The sequence below is a fragment of the Xiphophorus maculatus genome, chromosome 22 (assembly GCF_002775205.1).
Source record: "Xiphophorus maculatus strain JP 163 A chromosome 22, X_maculatus-5.0-male, whole genome shotgun sequence".
Classification (NCBI taxonomy): Eukaryota; Metazoa; Chordata; class Actinopteri; order Cyprinodontiformes; family Poeciliidae; genus Xiphophorus; species Xiphophorus maculatus.
Window position 1 is genome coordinate 1,114,369 of NC_036464.1, and position 20,486 is coordinate 1,134,854.

General features: G+C 40.4%; 1 protein-coding gene across 2 annotated transcripts in view; it reads left to right on the plus strand.

Annotated features, from left to right (window-relative positions):
• Positions 1 to 18,603, plus strand: part of vwc2 (von Willebrand factor C domain containing 2) — a 49,923-nt gene extending 31,320 nt beyond the window's left edge. Inside the window, exons 4-5 of one of the 2 annotated variants that reach the window (XM_005795275.3) lie at positions 15,064 to 15,227; positions 18,569 to 18,603. In XM_005795275.3, the coding sequence (XP_005795332.2) occupies positions 15,064 to 15,206 (143 nt within the window). In that variant the 3' untranslated portion in view covers positions 15,207 to 15,227; positions 18,569 to 18,603. Of the gene's footprint in view, positions 1 to 15,063; positions 17,500 to 18,568 lie in introns of those variants that run through there. The other variant, XM_023328015.1, reaches the window with a different exon arrangement.
• Positions 18,604 to 20,486: the final 1,883 nt, after the last annotated feature.

Genomic DNA, 20,486 nt, shown 5'->3' on the forward strand with positions numbered 1-20,486 from the left:
TAAATCTCAATGAAGTATTTGAATGCTTGATAAGCTCATCAATTATGCACGGGCATTATCTTGGCCTTTTCAGGCATGCAAAATCAATGCTTATGTCGGTGTGCCCTGCCTCAGATGTATTACTTGCATGCGAGGAGACACTCTGGGAAGAGCCGGGGGAGGAAGATGAAAGTAAGAGGTATCGCTAACATCCACCCCAGACAGTTGTTCATGAATATCAAAGAACAGCTGTGAATGGAGGCAGGTTCTCATCATTTTTTACTCATTATCTTCAAGCACTGGAACACATTGCAATTAAATGGTTTCATACCCTCTAAAAGTTTGCAACCATCACTCACTCACTGCCATAAAGTTTCATTTAACAATATTGATTCCTGCACAGACCTACTATGTAGCGAGAGTGAAGAAGGAAAAAGCGGGGCCTGTGCGTATTGAAGTTTCTTTTTTCCTTCCCCTCCTGATGCAGCTGTAATGGACGAGTTGTTTTTGACGTAGGTGAAGACTTGGAAGCGTTGCATGTGCTTTTGAGGAATGCTCAGGGAAGGAAAATCAATGCTAAAGAAGTCTCTGTTGTCTGCACCTCTGCTGCAAAGCCATACTTCTCGTCCTTTGCTCTCGCAGGGCATCGCCTTGGCAACGGATGAGGAAACAAATGGTGCTCTTGGAGACTCAGACATTAGGGTCAACACTAATCTAGAAGGGACGTGATAAACAGTCTGAACTGGAGCCAAAATCACTTCAGACGGAGCGGCACGAGCCGCTGCCAACAGGAACCGAGGCTCGTGTAAATGAGGAGAGGGACGATTGATGGACCGCCTTTTAAGATTTGGCAGGTTTTATTTAATAAAGAAACACATTAAAACGCACATGTCAAATAGAAATTGTGTATATAGATGTGAAATGTGTCTGGGTATTCATTTAGAGGATTCTTCATCATATTCTCATCACACAGTTGGCGAAATGAGTTAAGTTTCTGTCAGGGAATTTAAAAATATGCTTCATAGCCCTTAGTTACTGTTGCTAAGTTTAGCTATGGTCTGGCCAAATTATGATGACAGCAGTTTTATTTAAATGACTGGGCCTTCTGGCTGTAAATGGTGTGGAAACAAGAGACAAACAACAAAACTGGAAGGATTAAACGTGTCGTTATTTAGCCACGATGATCGACCTGACAAATCTGCTTCTTAACAACTCCTCTTTTTTAAAATTACATTCTGCTCTTTTTAATGCCTTTTGCATTTCACAGTCACATTTTACAGTCTCATCAGATAAACCATGGAGCCATTAATTCATAGGGCTTTGTGATGCATTTTATAAAACACTGAAAAAACACAAAATATTACACTGAATAGTTTCATCTTGCTTTATGTCTACCAAAAACTAAAACAATAATTGCAAAGTCTTCTGCTCAAATTTCAGTGTTTAAGTTAATTTCAGTAAAGAATTTTACAGTAAGTTATCCATTAATGAGAATTAATTAGATTCAGCAACGTGGACACCAAAACCTGCAACCTATCTCGGAATTTAAAAGCTTTTCAAGGCTTTTATTTAATTTTACTGTTGACAAAACCCAACTGAAAACACTCTATTCTTGCCGCCGTTGCAATTTCTGCTCCAGTTCTGACCAGCATCATCGCTCTGAGGCAGACAGGGAGCAACAATTCTCATTTCTTTAATCAGTTTTGTCTCAAAAATAATTTATATTTGGAAATCAATGAGGGATTGTCCAAGTCTGTCTTTTCTCCACATAATAAGTTCATGTTTAATTCATGTTAATGTAGCAGCTTTACGATAAGATAGTTATCATACATAAATCATCGTATGAATCTAGAAGTTAGTCTACAGTTACTTTTCTGGCATTTTATGTGGCTCTGAAATGTCTCTTTATGCTAATGCTGCACATTTTACATTGGATTATTTTGACCACAAACTGAAGAAATAAAAAACAGCTAGTTATTGATCAACCTGATTAACACTGATTTTAATCATTTTAGTCGTCTGGCTGTTGGCTCTATGTCAGAAATAACATCCAAGACAGAGATGGGAATAAGTAGTTAAACAGACTGAAGCTATAAAGAAAAAAAGGGCACATATTTAAATGTTTCTTGATGTGATTTTTCTCTTTAATGGATTGCCAGATCACCAGTTTTCCTGCTGGTTTATCAGGAAATGGAGGAAAAAAAAACAGTTAGAGTTTGAGGGTTTATAAGACCTGGACTGAAAGCAGCTCCACTTCCACCCAGGAAATAGGACATGCGTCCTACCTGGACTGTGGCCAGCAGCTTCAAGACTGGATGTTGGCAGAAAAATAAGAATAAAGCTTTGGTTTCACTAAGAAATGAAGATTTGATCTAAAGTTTTCATAGTATACATCTAGGTTGGATACGAAATGGTTAACAAACGGGGAAATCAGTATTCCTTTAACTCCGTGTTCTCCAGAAACTTTCAGAGTCTCCATATCTCAATCCAGCAGAGCAGCTACATGTGATGTAGCTGGAGGTTAAGATCATGGAGGTGCAGCCGACAAATCCACAGATTTTATCCAGCAAAATATCCGAGGAACTTTTCTGACACCTTGTTAGATCTCTCCCACTAAACCCAAAAGCAACAGCCTAGGTAATTCAAGGTGTACCTAATTAAGTGGCCGGTGAGTCTAAAGTGTAAGAGGAAAATACTGGATGAAATCAGAACCAAACTGTAATTGATTTCCAAAATATTAGTTGCTACATAACTAAATAAACTGTTTAAATCCAGATCAGATTGTTGAAGAGAAAAAAATGTTTTTATTCATCAAAATCCTGGATTATAAATGACAAGATGTACTTTTAAAAGGTTTAGTTGAAGCAGGATGTAGTTCTTATAGTAAACACCAACTTCAGCAGAATATCCAGGTTTTCAGCTAGCATGTGTGTAAATTAAAGATAAATAAAAAATTGGAGCATTTTGCATGAACTATCGTTTTCAGTTCAACTCAGCGTTTCAGTGATTCAAATGTCTTTACACTCTGAGAAACTACAATATAATATTTGTAGGTGGACCACTTTTTATAACATTAACATGCAGAGATCAAAAGATGAGCGTGATGAATTTGCTTTGAGCTACATGTGGGCGAATCTGGCTAATCTAACGGTGAACCCTCAGCTCTCCGCATGACTTTTCACCTGCATGGACCGCAACAGAGATGGAGGAGAACAGAAAGCCTAAATGCTTCAGAATAGAATAGAATAGAATAGAATAGAATAGAATAGAATAGAATAGAATAGAATAGAATAGAATAGAATAGATACACTTTGTTGTCTTGCATTGTGAAAATCCAGGTGTATCAAAAGCAAATTACAAGCAAGCAGAAGCAAGTGACTTAAAAATAAGAAATTAGAGGCTGTACAGTAAAGTGAAATTCACAACATAAAAAAATAATGCATAGTATTAAAAATAGATTTGATCAGATAAAAAAAAATATTATTTTAAGTATAAAAATATTATCTTGAATCAGTTGCATATTTTAACCTGCATTTAATGTTTTTAATTGCTAAACAACACAAATAATGTCAGGTTTAAACAAAAGGAAAGAAAAGCTGTCTGTTATACCTAAATTAACTTCTATAATTGAATTGTGTGTTGATTTAATTTTCTTCCAGAAAATCTGGGTCATTTTAAGAGAATGCAGGGAGCTTTTTTCTATTTTTCTCCTTTTTATGTCATCCTTTCATTAGACTGCTACTCTTGTGTGATTGAAAGGCCATTTTCTCTCCCTGGACATTGAAATTTTGATTACAGCAGCGAAGGGTCACACTAATGAAGGTAATATTCACATTATGTCTTTACCATTATATTCCTGCAGGGCTCAGTGAATGGCTCCAAGCTTTGGTCTGCTTGTTAAATGTTATTTTTCACAATTTTCGTTTGAATGATAGCACTAATGTGACTTCAAAGTACAGAAGAAAGACAAGATTAAAATATACAAGAAAGAAGATCTTAAAAAAAACACATCTACTGTAAAGTTTCTGACTTTTAAGATCAGGCATATTGGTACCTCTTGTAAAACATAATTAAAAAACCATAAAATCTTCTCTCTCTTTTGCCTTTGTTTACATAATTTCATGCTGAGAGCATTGGAATTACCCAACCTTTAGTTTTAGCGCCTTTTCAATTCACCAAAAAAAATTAAAAATCACACAGAGAGATATCACATGTCAAATCAAAGATGTCGCATTGAGTTTGGTTAAGTTCATGGCGGTCTGAACAACCCAAGTCTGACCTTTTCACCCCATAAAAATATCTAATTTGTGCCACTTCCATGTGGTAATAAATCAGACATGTATCCAATTGTAAAATATCAAACTACTGATGTGTTTTTAAAACGTGTATCAACCTTCCAGGTCTCTCAGGTCTTCTGGTTCTGATTCTGCATCCCCAGAACCAGAACCAAACATGGAGAAAATATATTCAGGTTTTAAACTTCACTAATCTGAAACAAACTTCTAGAAAACTGCAAAACTGCCGAAACATTGAGTTCCTTTAAATCAATGACCTGTTAAAGAAGAGAGAGAGGTTGAATAAAATGTCCAAACAAGCTTTAACGTTAGAGAGCAGATAGAAAAAAGAGGTTTCTGTTCTGCAATCACAAATATAAACTATGATCATTTTATTTATAAAGCACTTTAAAACAACAGTAGCTGTGACAAAGAGCTGTACAGATAAAAATCAATAAACATTCAAAATATGGAAAGAACAAAAGACAACAATAAAAACAACAAAACGCGATATCAGAAGTAAGAGCAAAAGTCTCTAAAAACACTTCTGTCAAATCAACCAGAACCTTAAGACTGAGCTTAGCTAACAGAGTAAATAAATATTTAGAAGCATTTCATCCACAGTGTAAAGTTAAATGTGATGCTTTTGACCCATTTCTCTTTCAAAAGCTTTGAGTTGTGTATAATAAGCTCTGTGATATCAGGAAGTGTTGATTAAAAATCTGGTGGCCTTCGTCAGAAACCTTAAATTAGGTCCTTCAGCAGAGTGATGGTCCCAGTGAGCCACGGCTTAATGGTGGATTCAAATATTCACTGATTGTTTCTGGGACAAAACTCCAAAATAGTCGCAGGAAATCTTCTGTAGAACATAAAAATATTTGAAAGAAAATGCAGCTTGGAAAGGTGAAATATCTCTCACTGCTACTTGAAATTGAATTGGCTGATGTTTTCAAAACAGCCAATCCAGGAGCTCCACTTATTTTTCTTGGTGCTGATTGGCTGAACACTGCAGAGTGGAAATAAGACAGACCATAGATGTTAGCTTCTTTTGTTGTGCTAAGACGGTTTCCAGTTTGTGTATTAATGTATATTCAGGTATATTTTGTGCCTGAACTATTAAAATAGGCACTTTTAAGCTTTTTTTTAGAGTATTTTCAGATTTAGCAGTTCACTTATGGCTATGAGCTGAATACCGAGCTCCACTTTACTAGACAGACGCTTTTAAGACAGAAATGGCTCTCCAGACACAAAATCAACCATCTCCCATTTAAATCTCAGTCCTGAGACAAAAACATCTGAGCACAAGAGAGGAGTCTGGACTCAAATTGCACAGTGAGGAATAGTCAAAGATCTGTCTCTCTCTACGCTCCAACCTTGAGAAATGTTTTGGAGCTAAACCTGCTTTCCAGGAGAAATGCTTTCAAACTGGTGAAAAGGCGATTGAACGAATATTAACAGGGTGGCAGTAATTGTTCTACCAGGGATTAAAAAAAAATTCTTAATATTTTTCTCACTGAATAAATTCAAGTGTTCAAATTTTTATAGTCTGGGATTAAACCACTGCTTCAGAAGAGGAATTTATTTTCAGGCTTTTTAGAACATTTTTAGCTGTGGCGTTTGGTAAGTGAGTGTGAAGGACGGTCTCTTGCAGGGACAGCCCTGCTGTGGCGTCCCTGCTGCTGTGTCTCCGAACGGTGGCTTTATTTGAGCGCAGTGCATGAGTTCAGCTTCAAATATCATCACAGACACCATAACTCATAACATATGCAAACAAACGCATGAGGTGGCACCTCCAGAAAACCTTACAGTCGACGTACGGCACAGAGCGTCCTCTGGGGAAATTACTTTATTGCAAATTCCTCCACTTCCTGTCTGTGCAAAGCATTTTAATTCAGCATTTATTTTGCAAATGTACACAAGAAATCCATTACATTGAGTGCTGTCTGCTCATTTATACCTGCTAAAGCAGATCTGCATGATTTAAAGGATCAGGTGGGAGCCACGGCTGTCTTTACTCCTTTCTAACACTTTGTAGCGACAGGTTGGGTCGTACACCCCCACACACGCACACACACACACACACACACTCACACACACACACACACACACACACACACACACACACACACACACACACACGCACACACGCCAACACACACACACACACACACACACACACTGCCCGCTGGTCTCAGCCTCCTCAGGTGTTGCTGAAAAGATTCTGCACTTGTGAATGTATTTTCCTGCAGAACTACAGAGCGCCATGTAGAGATGGACGATCTCATATTAATGAAGCGATGACATAAAGGTGGGCGTGAAAGGAGCAGCAGAATAACAGGTTGACAGAGTAAGCACAGTGATGTCAGATCCTTGCATTAATGAACATAAATGAGTCCTGCAGCCAGACAAAGTTCTGGAATGAACTTTGTGTTTATCCTGCAGAATTACAAGATTATTTTTTCTCTCTCCTAACACATCCTTGACCTGAGCATCTTTTCTTGTGCCAAACCCAGTTAATGATGATGAATCAGTAGCGACAGCCGGCCTGTCCACTGGATAAGTTGTTATTCAGATAAGCCGCGCTCGCGTTCATTTGAAGACTTATAAATGCGTCGGGGCTGGCGTTTTGACGGCCTGCGGCAGACTGCTCAGGCTGATTGATGTGGCCGGTGCGCGCCTTGTGTCGGCCAATGAAATGCTCCGGCTGCAGCTGGAAGACTCCCCATTTATCAGCACTTTAATTATACAACAAGAGTGGCTGAAGACCCTGTTACTCTAAGGGAAATAGCCATTGTTATGCCATACCTGTTCTGCGAAAGCAATTCACGCTGTGTTGATATTTTGCTGGCCGACTCCAGAGATAATAGATGATTTATTAGCACTTTTCTTCCAAGCCTCTGGCTCTGAACAAGGCGCATTTAGTTTACAAAAATCTACAAACCTCACAGACTGTCTGTCATACAAAAAAGACATTTTTGTTCCAATTTAGCAGCTTCAGAAAATACTGTTTTGTGTGTGTTTGCGTGCGCTAGAATGTGTTTTATGGAACAAGAATTAGCAATTTATTGTGAAGTAGTTGGGAAATTATACATGCTTTTCTTTCTATTTCACAGAAAGAATCATTTTAGAAAGTGGAACGGTGCCTTTTACTCCAGTACCCCTAAATAAAATCCAGCGTAATCCAACTATATTTGTTTATACATCCCCTCATTAGTTCACCTGAACAGTTTAAATTTATTACGAATCCAGATGTTCTGTGAGGCTTTCAGAGGTTTGTTAGAGAAAATCAGAGAACAAACAGCTTCCTGAAGACCAAGGAACCCAGCAGAAAGGTCAGAGAGAACGATGAAAGTTAAGTTATAGAACAATAATCTGAGCTTTCAGCGTCTCAGAGCTCGGTGGTGGTAGAATCATGCTGTGGGAAACAACTTCATCTGCTTCCAATGTGCATGAAGAAGGGACAGAGATCTGTTAGTCCTGGTTTACAGTTCAGCCCCACTCAGGTGGCTCAGTATTTATGGATTTTGCTATGATGCTCAACTTGATGTACTTGAAACTTTATTAGAAATTTCTTTAAGTTTATGTCAATTTTAATGGACATGGAGATGGAAAAGAAAGGAGAAAAGACAGTGGAGAAAAGGTTTAAAGGGAAAGAGACGTGAATAGACAAGAGAAAGAAGGAACACAAGTCAACAGCCCAGAAATCTGCCTCTAGGCCTGCAGAAAGAGAGAAAACAAAACCAAGAAACCAACAACAAACAGCATATGCATATATAGAATTAATTAAAACATCACTGAAAAATACATAAACCAACTTAGATGTATTTAGTGGTCACACCAGCTTGTGTTCGTAGAGCATATTTAAAATATTCCAATGAAAATGCAGCTTGGGAACTGAGATAACTTGATGAAATGTTACTGACTGACGTCTGGAAAGCTGCCAATCCAGGAATGTTGTTTATTTTCTCTGGTTCTGATTGGCTGAACCCAAAGAGCAGATATAAGACTGTATATATAACTGTAGATGTTAGCTTCTGCGCTAGTTATAAGACGGTTTCCACTGTTCATATTAATGCATATTAAGGTGCATTTGGTATTTCAAGCGTTAAAATAGGCAGTTTTTCATTTTTAGAGGGGGTCTCGAGTATTAAAGGATTTTAGCTTTAGTATTTTCCATCTGTTTGATGGCAAACTGATTTTTTGTAATGATCTTGATGAAGGCCAGCAGCTGAAACTCGTTGGTTTCTCAGAACTTCAGGTGTTTCTGCCGTCCTCACACTGAGATTTTCTTCAGCAGAGAAAGGGAAGTTGGCCAGAGTTGTTGAGTTGATCAAACTAAAAACTGGAAAACTTCTTCTCTCTGTTGAGGGATTCAGGATTTGGTTGCTTAAGGACTTCCTTCCTGTCCACTCGCTGCACTAAGGCAAACACATTTTCCAAAGAGAAAGCAGCAATCAGACAATGCACTCACGCTTTATACAACAAAAATCCAGTGATTGGTTATGGAAAGAAATGCTGAGAGGAATCAGTGGAGCATGTTAACTTCTTCCTGTTGGGGTGATTAAGCCTCTCTTTGTCTCTGCCTTGTTTTAATCACGTTGCTGCTCTGTGTTCACCAGATGGTCTTTGTATCAGATCGCTTCTTGATTTTGTTTCAGGATTAATCACACATATTGTTCAGCAGTGACTAAACAAAACACAATAGGATCAATAGACCAAAGGGTCGTCCTGTGTCAGAGTGGTCCAGTCAAAGACCACACTCCAGTTGGGAATCTTTTTCATCTTTAGTTATGGAGACTCACAGCTGTAATTCTAAAGAAAAAGATGGTTTTACAAAGTGTTCATTCAGGAAACTGGATGTAAAACTGTTTTAGTTACACAAAAATTTGCATCATTTCCCTTTGACTTAACAATGCTCTGCTGTCTGTGATGAAATCCCAATAAGATCCATCGTATTTTCAGTTGTAAAGGGGCAAAAACAGCTCAAAAGGCTTTGCTCCAGTCATAGTTTTGTTGTTTTGCATTTGTCTTGGCCACATACTGAGCTCTGTTCTTAGCAGCAGCTTCTTAACATCAAAACTTCAATTAGCAAGAGCCAATTTCCTGCAATATAGGAAAAGGAAAAAACAGTCCCCTGGGCTCCACTTCAGAACTTTATTAAAGCGCTGCGCAACACTCCTTAATTTGACTTTTTCTTATGCGCTTTCCAACCTTTAGGTCATTGGAGGATAGAATCCGCCCTCAGCAAGATATGTGCTTTACGGCTGTGGAACAATGAGTAATTGAAAACCTGTAATGTGCAATCCCACAACCAAAGCCAGAGCCGGCAGTCTGTAAAAAAAATGCTGGAGTTAAACGTTTGAATCCCAGAAAGAGGACGGGATAAATGGTCCTTGAGAATTCAGCGTAATCTCTGTAAATCCCAGATGAATCTCTTCCCCTGCCGGGATCTCAGACTTCGCCTGTAAATACGCTTCGCTGCATAAACCGTGAATGGTCATTCAGCAGTTTGAAGGGCATGGTAATGAAGGCCAATGGAAAATCTATTTTAGGCAGATTCAAGGCCGAGGGATGATTAATTAAGAGAGGTAGGGAAACGTGATAAATTTTGTCTGTAAGGGGACCCCAGTGGAAAGATTCCTGCATGTTAGACGTGCTCAGCATCGGTTAGCAGAAAAACCAGCTGCTGTGTGAAACGTGCGCCGACTCCAGCAGCTCCCAGACCTTGGATCTGATGTTTCCACTGTTCCTCCTGTCATATTCCTCTAACTGGGACACTATTATGGGAAGCAATCGATGAACGCTCACATGTGAGAGCCCATTTTCCACTGGAACAAATAAATAAAACAGGGCAGCGCATCCAGCCTGTTGCATGTAGCCTCATTTTTGATGGATAGCTTGAATTTTATGAAAAAACATCACAGAACTCAGCAAGAGATCTGACGTCTGAAAGTAAAACTAATACAGCAACTGAAGATACTAATAATTAGACTCATGTCTCTGATCTAGAGTGGGATGTTTCTGGAAATCAAAAATATGTGTCTGGGTTCATATTGTCTTATTTTCCAGCCCATATCGACATATTAATGATGGATTTGATAGAAATCTATTTCAGCAGAGTCAACCTCTCGCCCAGTGATGGCTGGGATGCGCTCCAGCACCCGGCCCACACTGTTGTTGTTTCTCAAACAAAGATGAAGCCAAAATGGAAAAGCTGTGAGTGAGAAACTAAACACAGCATCATCAGTCTCTCACAACATGGTTGCGTCAGCTCACCGAGGTTTCTGCTCAGCTCGGCTTGGCCTCAACCACAGCATTAAGAGTTAATGGTTGACTTTCTGACTGCAAGGTGCCGAAGTCCTGAGTCTGCACAAGTCTGGATAATCAGCTGTCGCCCTCTGTGCTTCTTGTTATCCAGACTTTGTGCTGATATACTGTGCTTGTTTTTCTCCAGGCAGCGCGTTGTGGCCAAACATCTCTACTTTTACCTAGAAGTCAAACATAAGTCAAACTGCCATATTCATTTCAGAGAGAGGTTTTCTCCTGCTTTCTCTTCCTAATAGGTTTTGTCATTAAATTGAACTGTAGCTGCAGGCTGTAGAGGCTGAGAGATTTCTGGATTTTTTGCAATTTCTAGCAACATTCCACAGTCTGATCTTGGAGTGAACCTGTGTTGAAGTTTTCACCCATAGATCATGTTTCTCCTCATAGAATGATTTGCTTTAAAGGCCACTGCTAATGGCTTTGTGTTTACACTCCATATGTACGAAAACAGGAAGCTTTTAGAATGTTTTCTGCTTGGAAAATGATTTGTCAGACACTTCGCCTCACATTTAACTTTAAATAGTTTTGTAATCAGATTGCACAGTGGTACAGATGGCAGTACTGCTGGTGTTTTACTGCATGGAGTTTGCATGTCTGTGCGTGCGTGTGTGGGTTCTATCCAGTTTCTCTGGTTTCCTCCCATATACAGGCTAACAGTGCATTCATACCAGCTCTGTTTAGTCCGTTTTAATTGAAGTCAAATTTGTTTTCCTAGAAAGTCCGGTTTGTTTGCGAAGGTGTGAATGTGCAATCAAACTCTGACCTAAACTCTGGTTCGCCCGCAATCTTTGTTTGGCTGAAGTGAACTCTGATGCTGCTTGACTACACATGTGAACGCCAAGTGGACTGGAAATCACTCCAAAAATAGGAAGCGGACTACAGCGCAGGGCATTCTGGGTAAATACAATCAAGACAAAGGCTCTAGTCTGGCTCTAGCAGGGGAAATGGCTCGTGGTCTGTTGCCAAAGGCAAAACAGAAATCCTACAAGCAATAAAATCTGACACTTCATTTTTGTTTCCGTTTTGTGAAGAAGGAAGTTGCGCTCAGTGTCTTCAGAGGTTTTCATGTCATTTCCTTCAGTGGTTCTTGGTGCAGTGCCCCTGCAGGCAAGGAGGGAAATAGGTTTTTCAAAGGGAAGGTGTTTGGTTGGTTGGACTCAGAGCAGAGAGAAAGAGAACCACAGCAGCTGAAAATGGAACAAGTGTTGCAGCTTTGGTTCCCAATAGAACAGAGTCTATCAGACTATCAGGTGTGAAAACACCCTGAAAGCCAGACTGTTTGGTTAATTGGTCTCTCTGAACTGTCCTCAGGTGTGAGTGTGTATGCTTGCCTGTCTTGCGTCTCTGTGTTGCCCTGTGATGGACTGCAGGCCTGTCCAGGGCGTCCCTCGCCTCCTGCCAAATGACTGCAAGCGATAAGCGCCAGCCCCCCAGAGAACCTGCAAGGATAAGCAGGTGTAGATAATGGCTGGATGAATAGTTTTGAAATCGCTGGCGACTGGCAGCAATTGCTTCTCTTAAGTCCTTGCTGATGTCTCTACACTTTAGTGTTGTGTGAGCACAGAGCTGTATGCTCCAGAGTAGCAAAATGTCCCAACTATTGCTTTTAGTCAGTTTTTTCACACCTATGGAAGATTATTTAATTATCTAGATTAACTTTTCTTTTAATAACTCGCTGTTTCACAAGGTGATTTTCATATTCTGATATGTGAAACTGAACAGAAAGAAGCCGAACTTTTTTATAACAAGATTATTTTACTGAAGATGAATCTATTCCAAAGAGAAGTTTGTAAATCTGCTGAATTTAAAATGATTGGCTCTTCCAACAAAAGGCATAACAATGTCTTTAATGCTTTCTGTGGAAGCAGAATGGACTCCTCTGAGCTTTACATTGTGAAAAGAAATTCACACTCTCTTGTTACGTAGGAAACGGTTAGAAAACTTAGAGCAATTAGCAAGTTATGTGTTCCCAAAAGAGAACTGCCTGATATTTTCTACAATTGCTAATCAACTTTAATTTGTGACTAGTTTAGCTACGAATTGGAGCAAACTGAACATGAAGGCTCCTCTTTGTCTCTGCAGGCTCATTTCTTGTGTCCTCTCTAAATACAAATCTCTGTCAGTGTGATTGTTTAAAATGTGGCTGATGTAAGTTTGTATTTTCCGGAGCATATCATCTGGTAGAGGCATGAGAAACCTAAATACATGCTGTCAAACAGAAATCTTCTTTCTCATAAAATGTCTTCTTGAATAGCCTCTACGTCCGTCAGAAAACACAGAGTGTTTCTCTGGCTTCTTCTCCTCAGAAATATTTTTATCTTTTTACCAATAACCTGTTCTGCACTGAATTCACAGAGCGTGCAGCAGAGGCGACATTTGCTGTTTCACTGTGATATAAAGAAACTCATGTTATTTGTTTATTACCCACTGGATGTTAAAGTGATCAGAAAAGGCTGCATGTTATTTAAAAGTTCTGCTCACACATATGCTAAGTAATATTGTGCATGGAATATTGCTCTCTGTTTATAAATGCGAGGGTCACATTTTTTTTTTACCAAACAGCCGCATTCAAAGACTCTTTGGTTCAGACATTTGCTTCCAGTTAGTTTACAAACACTCGTCGCCTGCATGGCAATGAATGTTAATTTGAGGTTATTAATGATTTATTTGAAGACTCGCTTTTCCTGAGTGGATTAATCAACAAGCTTTAGTGATTTAACGAGGAAAGGCTGGCAGGAATGGATTTTCATTCATCCATATGTGGTCAACCCTGTATGAACAGGTTCAACTATAAGCAGACCAGTGACGTGCGGTCAGGTGAGGCAGAGATTAAGTCAGTGCCTCACCAGTTATGAACCTCACTGCACGTCACAGACATACATGCAAAATGTTGCCATTAAAGAATGTTTACTCCTGTTCGGTGTCCATGTTTGAGTGCAACTGGCAGCAGAAAAAGATTTGTCTGACAAAACTGAACTGGGTCGTATTCAGAGCAATGAGAAAATCCAAGGCACTCTGTGGAGATTTAAGATTTATAAAAGTCTTTTGGGGCCATTTCTAAACAACTAAGAATGTGAACGTGTAATCAAACTCTGATGCGGACCAGAAAAGTGAACTCTGGTCTGGTTACAAACCTCGATCTGCGTTGGGTTAGTGTGAAACTGGAACAACCTACTGGACTATCACCTTAATTCTTTAAATGTTTACGAGCAACCCAGGATCTACTGAAGCTCAAGCCTACCATGAATATTAATGTGTTGGGAAACCAGCATTGTCCACAGTGAAGCAGGTTTTAATAGACTTGGAACGAATGAGTGGCAGCCAAGAAAAATGCTCTAAAATCAAGTCATTTAGGTTCGACTGAAATAGTTTTATCATCAAACGAGACTTAAGACTGAGACCTGTCCATTGTCTAGAACTCCTGGACCTTGCAGGTCAATTTGGTGCCATGGTGCCATTTCCAGCAGCCATTAGGTGAATAACATAAATATTTACTGAAGTGAAGGTGAGGAATTCTACAGAGAATAGGAAAACAGTAACAGTTGTCATTCATGGTGGTGATAGCTGCAGGCTGTGGGGCTTTTAGCAGTGGTATTGGTATGTTGCACAAAATGGGTGTATCTGTTGAAAATAAAACTTGCTAAGAGACTTTTACCCAAACACCACTGGGAGTACACATATGCACATATGCATATGCATATATGCATATATTTCAGTCTCTCTGTATAGTCGTGACCCATCTGTTCTTTTATTAACTTTTCAAATAATTAAAAGCCCAACATAAAAATGAGATTTCTGCATTACTGAAGAGAATGGAGTAAAAATAAAGTGAAATATTCACTGTGTTAATGGCAAGTCAGATTTCCTGATCCTTTAATGTGCTTTGGCTGGTTTACAGAATGAAAAGAAGTAACAGAAACAGATTCTTTCACCCGAAAGTTACAATTTACAGGATGCTTTTATGTCACACTTCACCTGCTTCAAGGCTGATGAAATTCTTTGAGCTGGCAGGATTTCAAACTGATTGGCATCCTTCAAGTGACACAAAGAGAGTGGCTTTAAATTGTGTCATCTGTCCTTACGCCTCTTTTTCAAACATTGGACTGTGTCCTTGGTTGGTCGTAAAGCTGAAAGCACAGACGGAGAACCTATAAAGTGACTCCAGCACCTGAAAGTAGAAGTATTTTTCCATTTTCATATGCAGAGCTTAAGTAAAAACATGTTAGCTCACAACTCATTACATTTATGCTCATTTACTTTAACCCCAGCTCACTTCCTGCTGCATATTAAACCACAGGAGCTCAGGATATTCATGCATTTTCAGTGTCCTGATTGAGAGTCTGACCTCGATAATGTGACACGGTGCCAGCAACACAAAAGAAACAGATGAAAAAAAAGCTGAGTCCATTGGAGATTTCATTTTCAAGCACAATTCAAAAGCTATTCCTTTTTCACTAGTTTCTCTGTTTCTCTGTACCACCCACAGGGCCCAACTGCTATGCGGACACAGAGGTGATACCAGCTGGGCGAGAGGTGAAGATTGATGACTGCACAATCTGCTACTGCACGTATGAGGAGGGCACGTGGCAGATCGAGCGGCAGGCCACCTGCAGTAAAAACGAGTGCTAACAAAGCTAAAGACTGGCACAGGTGAGGAGGGGCGGAGGAGGCAACACTCTCGCCGAACCACATGCACACTCTCGGACTCTCACCCAGTCCACTGATGATCAGGGTCAGACAGCGGCGCTCCAACAATTCAGCATTTATACAGCAGCCACTCCCCAACGACTGAAAATGCTTTTATGAAAGTTTCTAATCTTCACACAGATTATCTATTTATCTATGTATTAAATTATTTCTGAATATATTCAAAATATAAGGTCATGCTGAACTAGTGAAAAGATATTTTTTATAATTTCTGTATTTTAATAAGCAATGTACTGGACCAGAGGTCAACAACAACAAAGGAATGTACAGAACACACGCTCACACACACACAGCTGTCTCTAGAGGTGAAAAACCTCAATGTCTGAACATGTGGTGTCATCGTGACCTGACCCAACACCAGTCCGGTGCTCATAACGGCGCCTGACTCAATCTGTCCTGAAGCTAGTCCATACCCCACCCCAAACACCACACCAGAAACCAGTTCAGACCTTTCCCAAAATCTGCCCAACATCCATTCCAACACCAGTCCTTACCAGTCCTCACACCAGTCCTCATAACAGTCTAGATAGCAATCCTAGAACCAGGCCCAACTTCAGTCCTAACTGGCTGAACCTGTTCCAACACCAGCAGAAGTCTCCACACTAGGCCCAGACCCGTCCAACACCACTCTTGACACAATCTTGACAAATGTTCCAACTTCGGTCCTGACTGCTCCGACCACTAGTCCCGGCAGAAATACCTACACCAGTCTTGATATCAGACCCAACACCACCTCAAACTCCAGGCCTATTACCAGACCCAATACCAGTCCAAACACCAGACCAATGCCAGTCCAAACACCAGACCAATGCCAGTCCAAACACCAGACCCAATACCAGTCCAAACACCAGACCAATGCCAGTCCAAACACCAGACCCAATACCAGTCCAAACACCAGACCAATGCCAGTCCAAACACCAGACCAATGCCAGTCCAAACACCAGACCCAATACCAGTCCAAACACCAGACCAATGCCAGTCCAAACACCAGACCCAATACCAGTCCAAACACCAGACCAATGCCAGTCCAAACACCAGACCAATGCCAGTCCAAACACCAGACCCAATACCAGTCCAAACACCAGTCTCTACAACCTTCCAACACTAATCTTAATACCAGTCCCAATATTAGTCCCAAGACCAGTAACAACACCTGGAACTCATCCAACACCGCTCTTGACACCTAGACACATGGCCCAACTTCAGGTCTGACCTGTCCCAACAAATGTCCTTGCACCAGTCCAACTCCACTCCTGACACCAGTCTTGACACATGGCCTAACTTCAGTTCTGAGCCGTCCCAGCAGAACTCCTTCCTTTCTATCTTGACATCACTTCAGACACCAATCTCTCTACCACCAAAGTGCAGGCCAGACCATCTTTTTATAACCAAAGGTGGCCAAATGTTTGCTGTGTAAGACGACCAAGTTCAAAATCAATACTGAGAACTGCTAAGGTATTCACACCCCTGAACAGTCAGACAGTGAAATGTGAAACTGGAATTTTAAGTGATGGACTAAAACAAAGTCATTTATAATAGGAACCCTGCATTTGTATCCAACCCCAATTTCCTCTGTGGCCCAATTAAATCCACTACCACCAATCTATAGAAATCACTGGATCAGAGAAGAGTCCACCTGTTTTAAAATGGTCTAATCAAAGTCCAGACCTAAATCCAATTGAATAGCTGTTGAAAGACAAATGCTTTCCGGCCAATTTGCCAAGAAAAAGTATGTCAGAAATTCATCCTGTATGTGCGTAAATGTGGTAGAGAGAAAGCTCAGAGTCGTGAGCTGTCTCACCTGTCACTGTTTTGACATGCATGTTTCATTTTCCTCCCACTCTACCCCCATGTACTATTTTGTTTTGCTTTCTTGGTCCATCACAAAAATTCCAGTAAACACATTGAAGTTTGTAACATGAAAAACGTGAAACGAAAATCAAAGGTGTGAATACTTTGGCGAAGCAGCGCTGCAGTGAAACGAAACCAGAGGGATAATTCAAAAGGACTCGACTGTTTCTGCTTTTCTTTCATCTTTTCTGGATGTTCAAATGTGCTTTGATTTGAAAGTGCTTTTTTGTATTTCTCTTCGTATTGGTGTTCATGTTTGAAACAAATGCCAATCTGTGCTCTGTAAATGCTCAAATAGTAACTTTTTATAGTCCATGTCGGTGGTGTTTTGTATTGACGGTCTTACAAATGAATAAAAATGTTTCTGCTTTTATTTGAATCACGACTCGTTACTGAGATGGACTGATTGAACCTTTATCTGCCAGATATCCCACAGTTCCTGTTAAACGGGACAAATCCGAACAAATCCCCCTCCTCTGGCATATACATTTCCCCCGGTTCTGAAGTCCTGGGATGGGATGTGTTTGTGTGAAAGCTGCAGGTAAATATTTAATGAGCTGTCAAGAGGATGAGAAGCTTCATTTCCAGCTGCTAGAGGCATCACAGTATAAACAGGAAGATGTTACTGGTGAGAATACTGATTGTCCTGAGTCGCCTCTGGATTTCTGAGTTCGCTAATAAAGGCCAGACAGGAGGCTGCAGCGCTGCTGATTCCAATTTAGTTCAAGGATTTCGACACAGTTGCTTCACATTCTTCCTGCCTTCGTTTTCAATATCGGCTCGTGGAGTAATGAATGCGGCTTGTCGTGGCCGATCGACCGGCAGATCAAAATGAAAATGAATAATTTAAGTTGGGGTTATGAGCAGCCGTGGGCAGGCTGTGGTAAACGGGTGCAGGTGTTGTGTTTCTGTCTCTCTGCGCTCTTTGTGTCGCCCCCTCTGCCATGTCCAGACCACGCTGTGAAACTCTTTGATTCAGAGGTTGCCAGACAACCGGACGGCTGTGCATCTCCAGCAGCGAGACGTGTCCGTCAGACAGACAGCGGGATCCAGGTAAATAAGCCTGAGTGCGTGGTACGCTACGCGACAGGCTCCTTTCAGAACAGCTGGGGGCCACAGAGCTGTTAAGATCCTCACTCCTCTGCCTCTTTTTACTGTAAGAGCTTCAATCAAAACAAATCCATTCATCCATGCTGCGCAGGACGTGCCTGTTTTCCCTCTTATCCTTTTCCCAAAGAGATTTGCTGTGATATTATCTCTGTTTTCATTCATATTGCCAGCATAATGCCTAATTTCCCATGCAGCTCGCCCGCTGAGGGGTAATGGTCCTGCTGTCCCTGCCCTGGTCATTAACAAGCTGCAGATTAGGACATTTATTTTACAGTTGAAACCAGACATTAAATCTGGTTATTTCTTTTGTCATTGTCTGTTAGTAAAGCAGACTTCATTTTTCCGGTGTGGATGTTGGTGGGAGAGGGATTTCTACGGTTCCCTCCTGAACCCGATGGTCCCATGAGCCAATCCTGAAAAAGAGGAAGACGATGGATGGATGGATGGATGGACGGACGGACGGACGGACGGACGGACGGACGGACGGACGGACGGACGGACGGATCTCACTGAGGGTCAATTAACTCCCAAAGCTTTAGGGAACATTTTGTTACCATTTCAAGGAACAACAGCTGACTTTGTTTCTCACCTGTTCTTGAATTAGCTTTTTAAGGTCTTTTATCTCCAACTTCCTGTTGTCACACAGGTTGTATTTGATGTAGACAGATGTGACCCTAATCCACGTCTTTTGCACGTTTCCAACTTTTGTTTACTGAAGTTAGAACGACCCAATTCCTGTCTTTTCACATCCCTTTTATGTGGAACTAAATCAAATATGTATCCAATTGTTTTCAAACGTCTGCAGTCCGTCTGCATTATATTGGACTTTTACATCATTGATGTGAGACGTATCAAAATTCTGCACCAGCAGGAGCCAGACGCAGTAAATCAGGACATAAACACTGGCTGAAAATTATAATCATGAAAGAGGTCCGTCAATGAAACGCCTCACATCCAAATCCCATCACTCCTGCTTTGACTAGACCTCTAAACAGACTTCTCTACATCAGCTTTTTCCCTCTAGTTTTTGTATATTTGCTTCCTTCGTCTTATGATCTTGTGACGATGCTGTCGATTAAAATCGATCCATAGATGGCACCGTCCACTATTACTGCCGTAAACTGAGTGCTGCTGTTTGACGTCTACGTTCGTCTTCTGCGCACTCAACGGTAAACTTATCCAGCGTCGCATCAGATCAAATTTTGAAACAAAAATTAACCCCAAATGCTCGTCCTATGCTGTTTTTTTCTAATTTTGTTTGTGTGTCAGATTTACGGTGTGCCAGAAAAATGTAAATACAAAGGTTCCATACGGATGTAGAAAAGCAATGCAATTAATTGTGTTTTAAACATTTTAATCCATTAATATCTATGTAATTAATTAATCAAAATGATCGCCTTGGTGTCCCAGCCATAATTTAAGTTATTAAAAAAGCTCTATCTGTTCTTATTTTGGCATCTAGCAAAAAATAGGTAGTCCTTACTAACCGAAAACTCAAAACTTTAGAGTGGTGAGACGCTGAATATCTGGTTTCTGCTATAAGTTTTTCAAAACTGGATTTGTGGGCAGAAGAAAGCTGTGATTAAGAGAGGATATGGAGTCTGCTCGTCAGAAACGAGGCAGAGTCTTTCACTTTGAAACCAAATTCCCAGAGAAGAAGGCATCTAAACTCCATCAAAGAGAGGCCATTAATTGGACACATCTGTTGGAAAGGCCCATCAGAGATTAGGTCGGCCTCTCCCAGAGCTGAAACCATGTAATTAGGCTTCTGCCCCGGCCCGGACAATGCGCTGGGAGAGCGCTGAGATGAAATGCGTTCATATTACAGGAGGTGATGAAATGCATTATTCATTTACAGCAATCAGTCAGCCTCTGTCTTTTAAAATAGAGCATCATGTGGAGTAATGCTTGGAGTGGTCAACAAACGGAAGCAGAAATCCAGCCAGCTTCAGACATAAGATGCAGCAATAAATGTCTTGCAGACATAAAGGCCTTTCTGAGTACAACCAATTCTAAAAAGATATGTTTTTAACTATTAAATAAATTAGATGTCTGTAAAGTAACAAAAACATCCATTTTGATGTTGTTGCAGAACATGTCAGAGGTTGAGAGCCAGAGGCAACAAAAGATTGAAAAATTCATGAATTTTGATTATGGGAAGGTTATAAAATCAACAGAAGGTTGAGGAAAGATGAAAAAGATGAACCATCTGTCTAACTGTTCAGAAAGCCGGCATCTGGG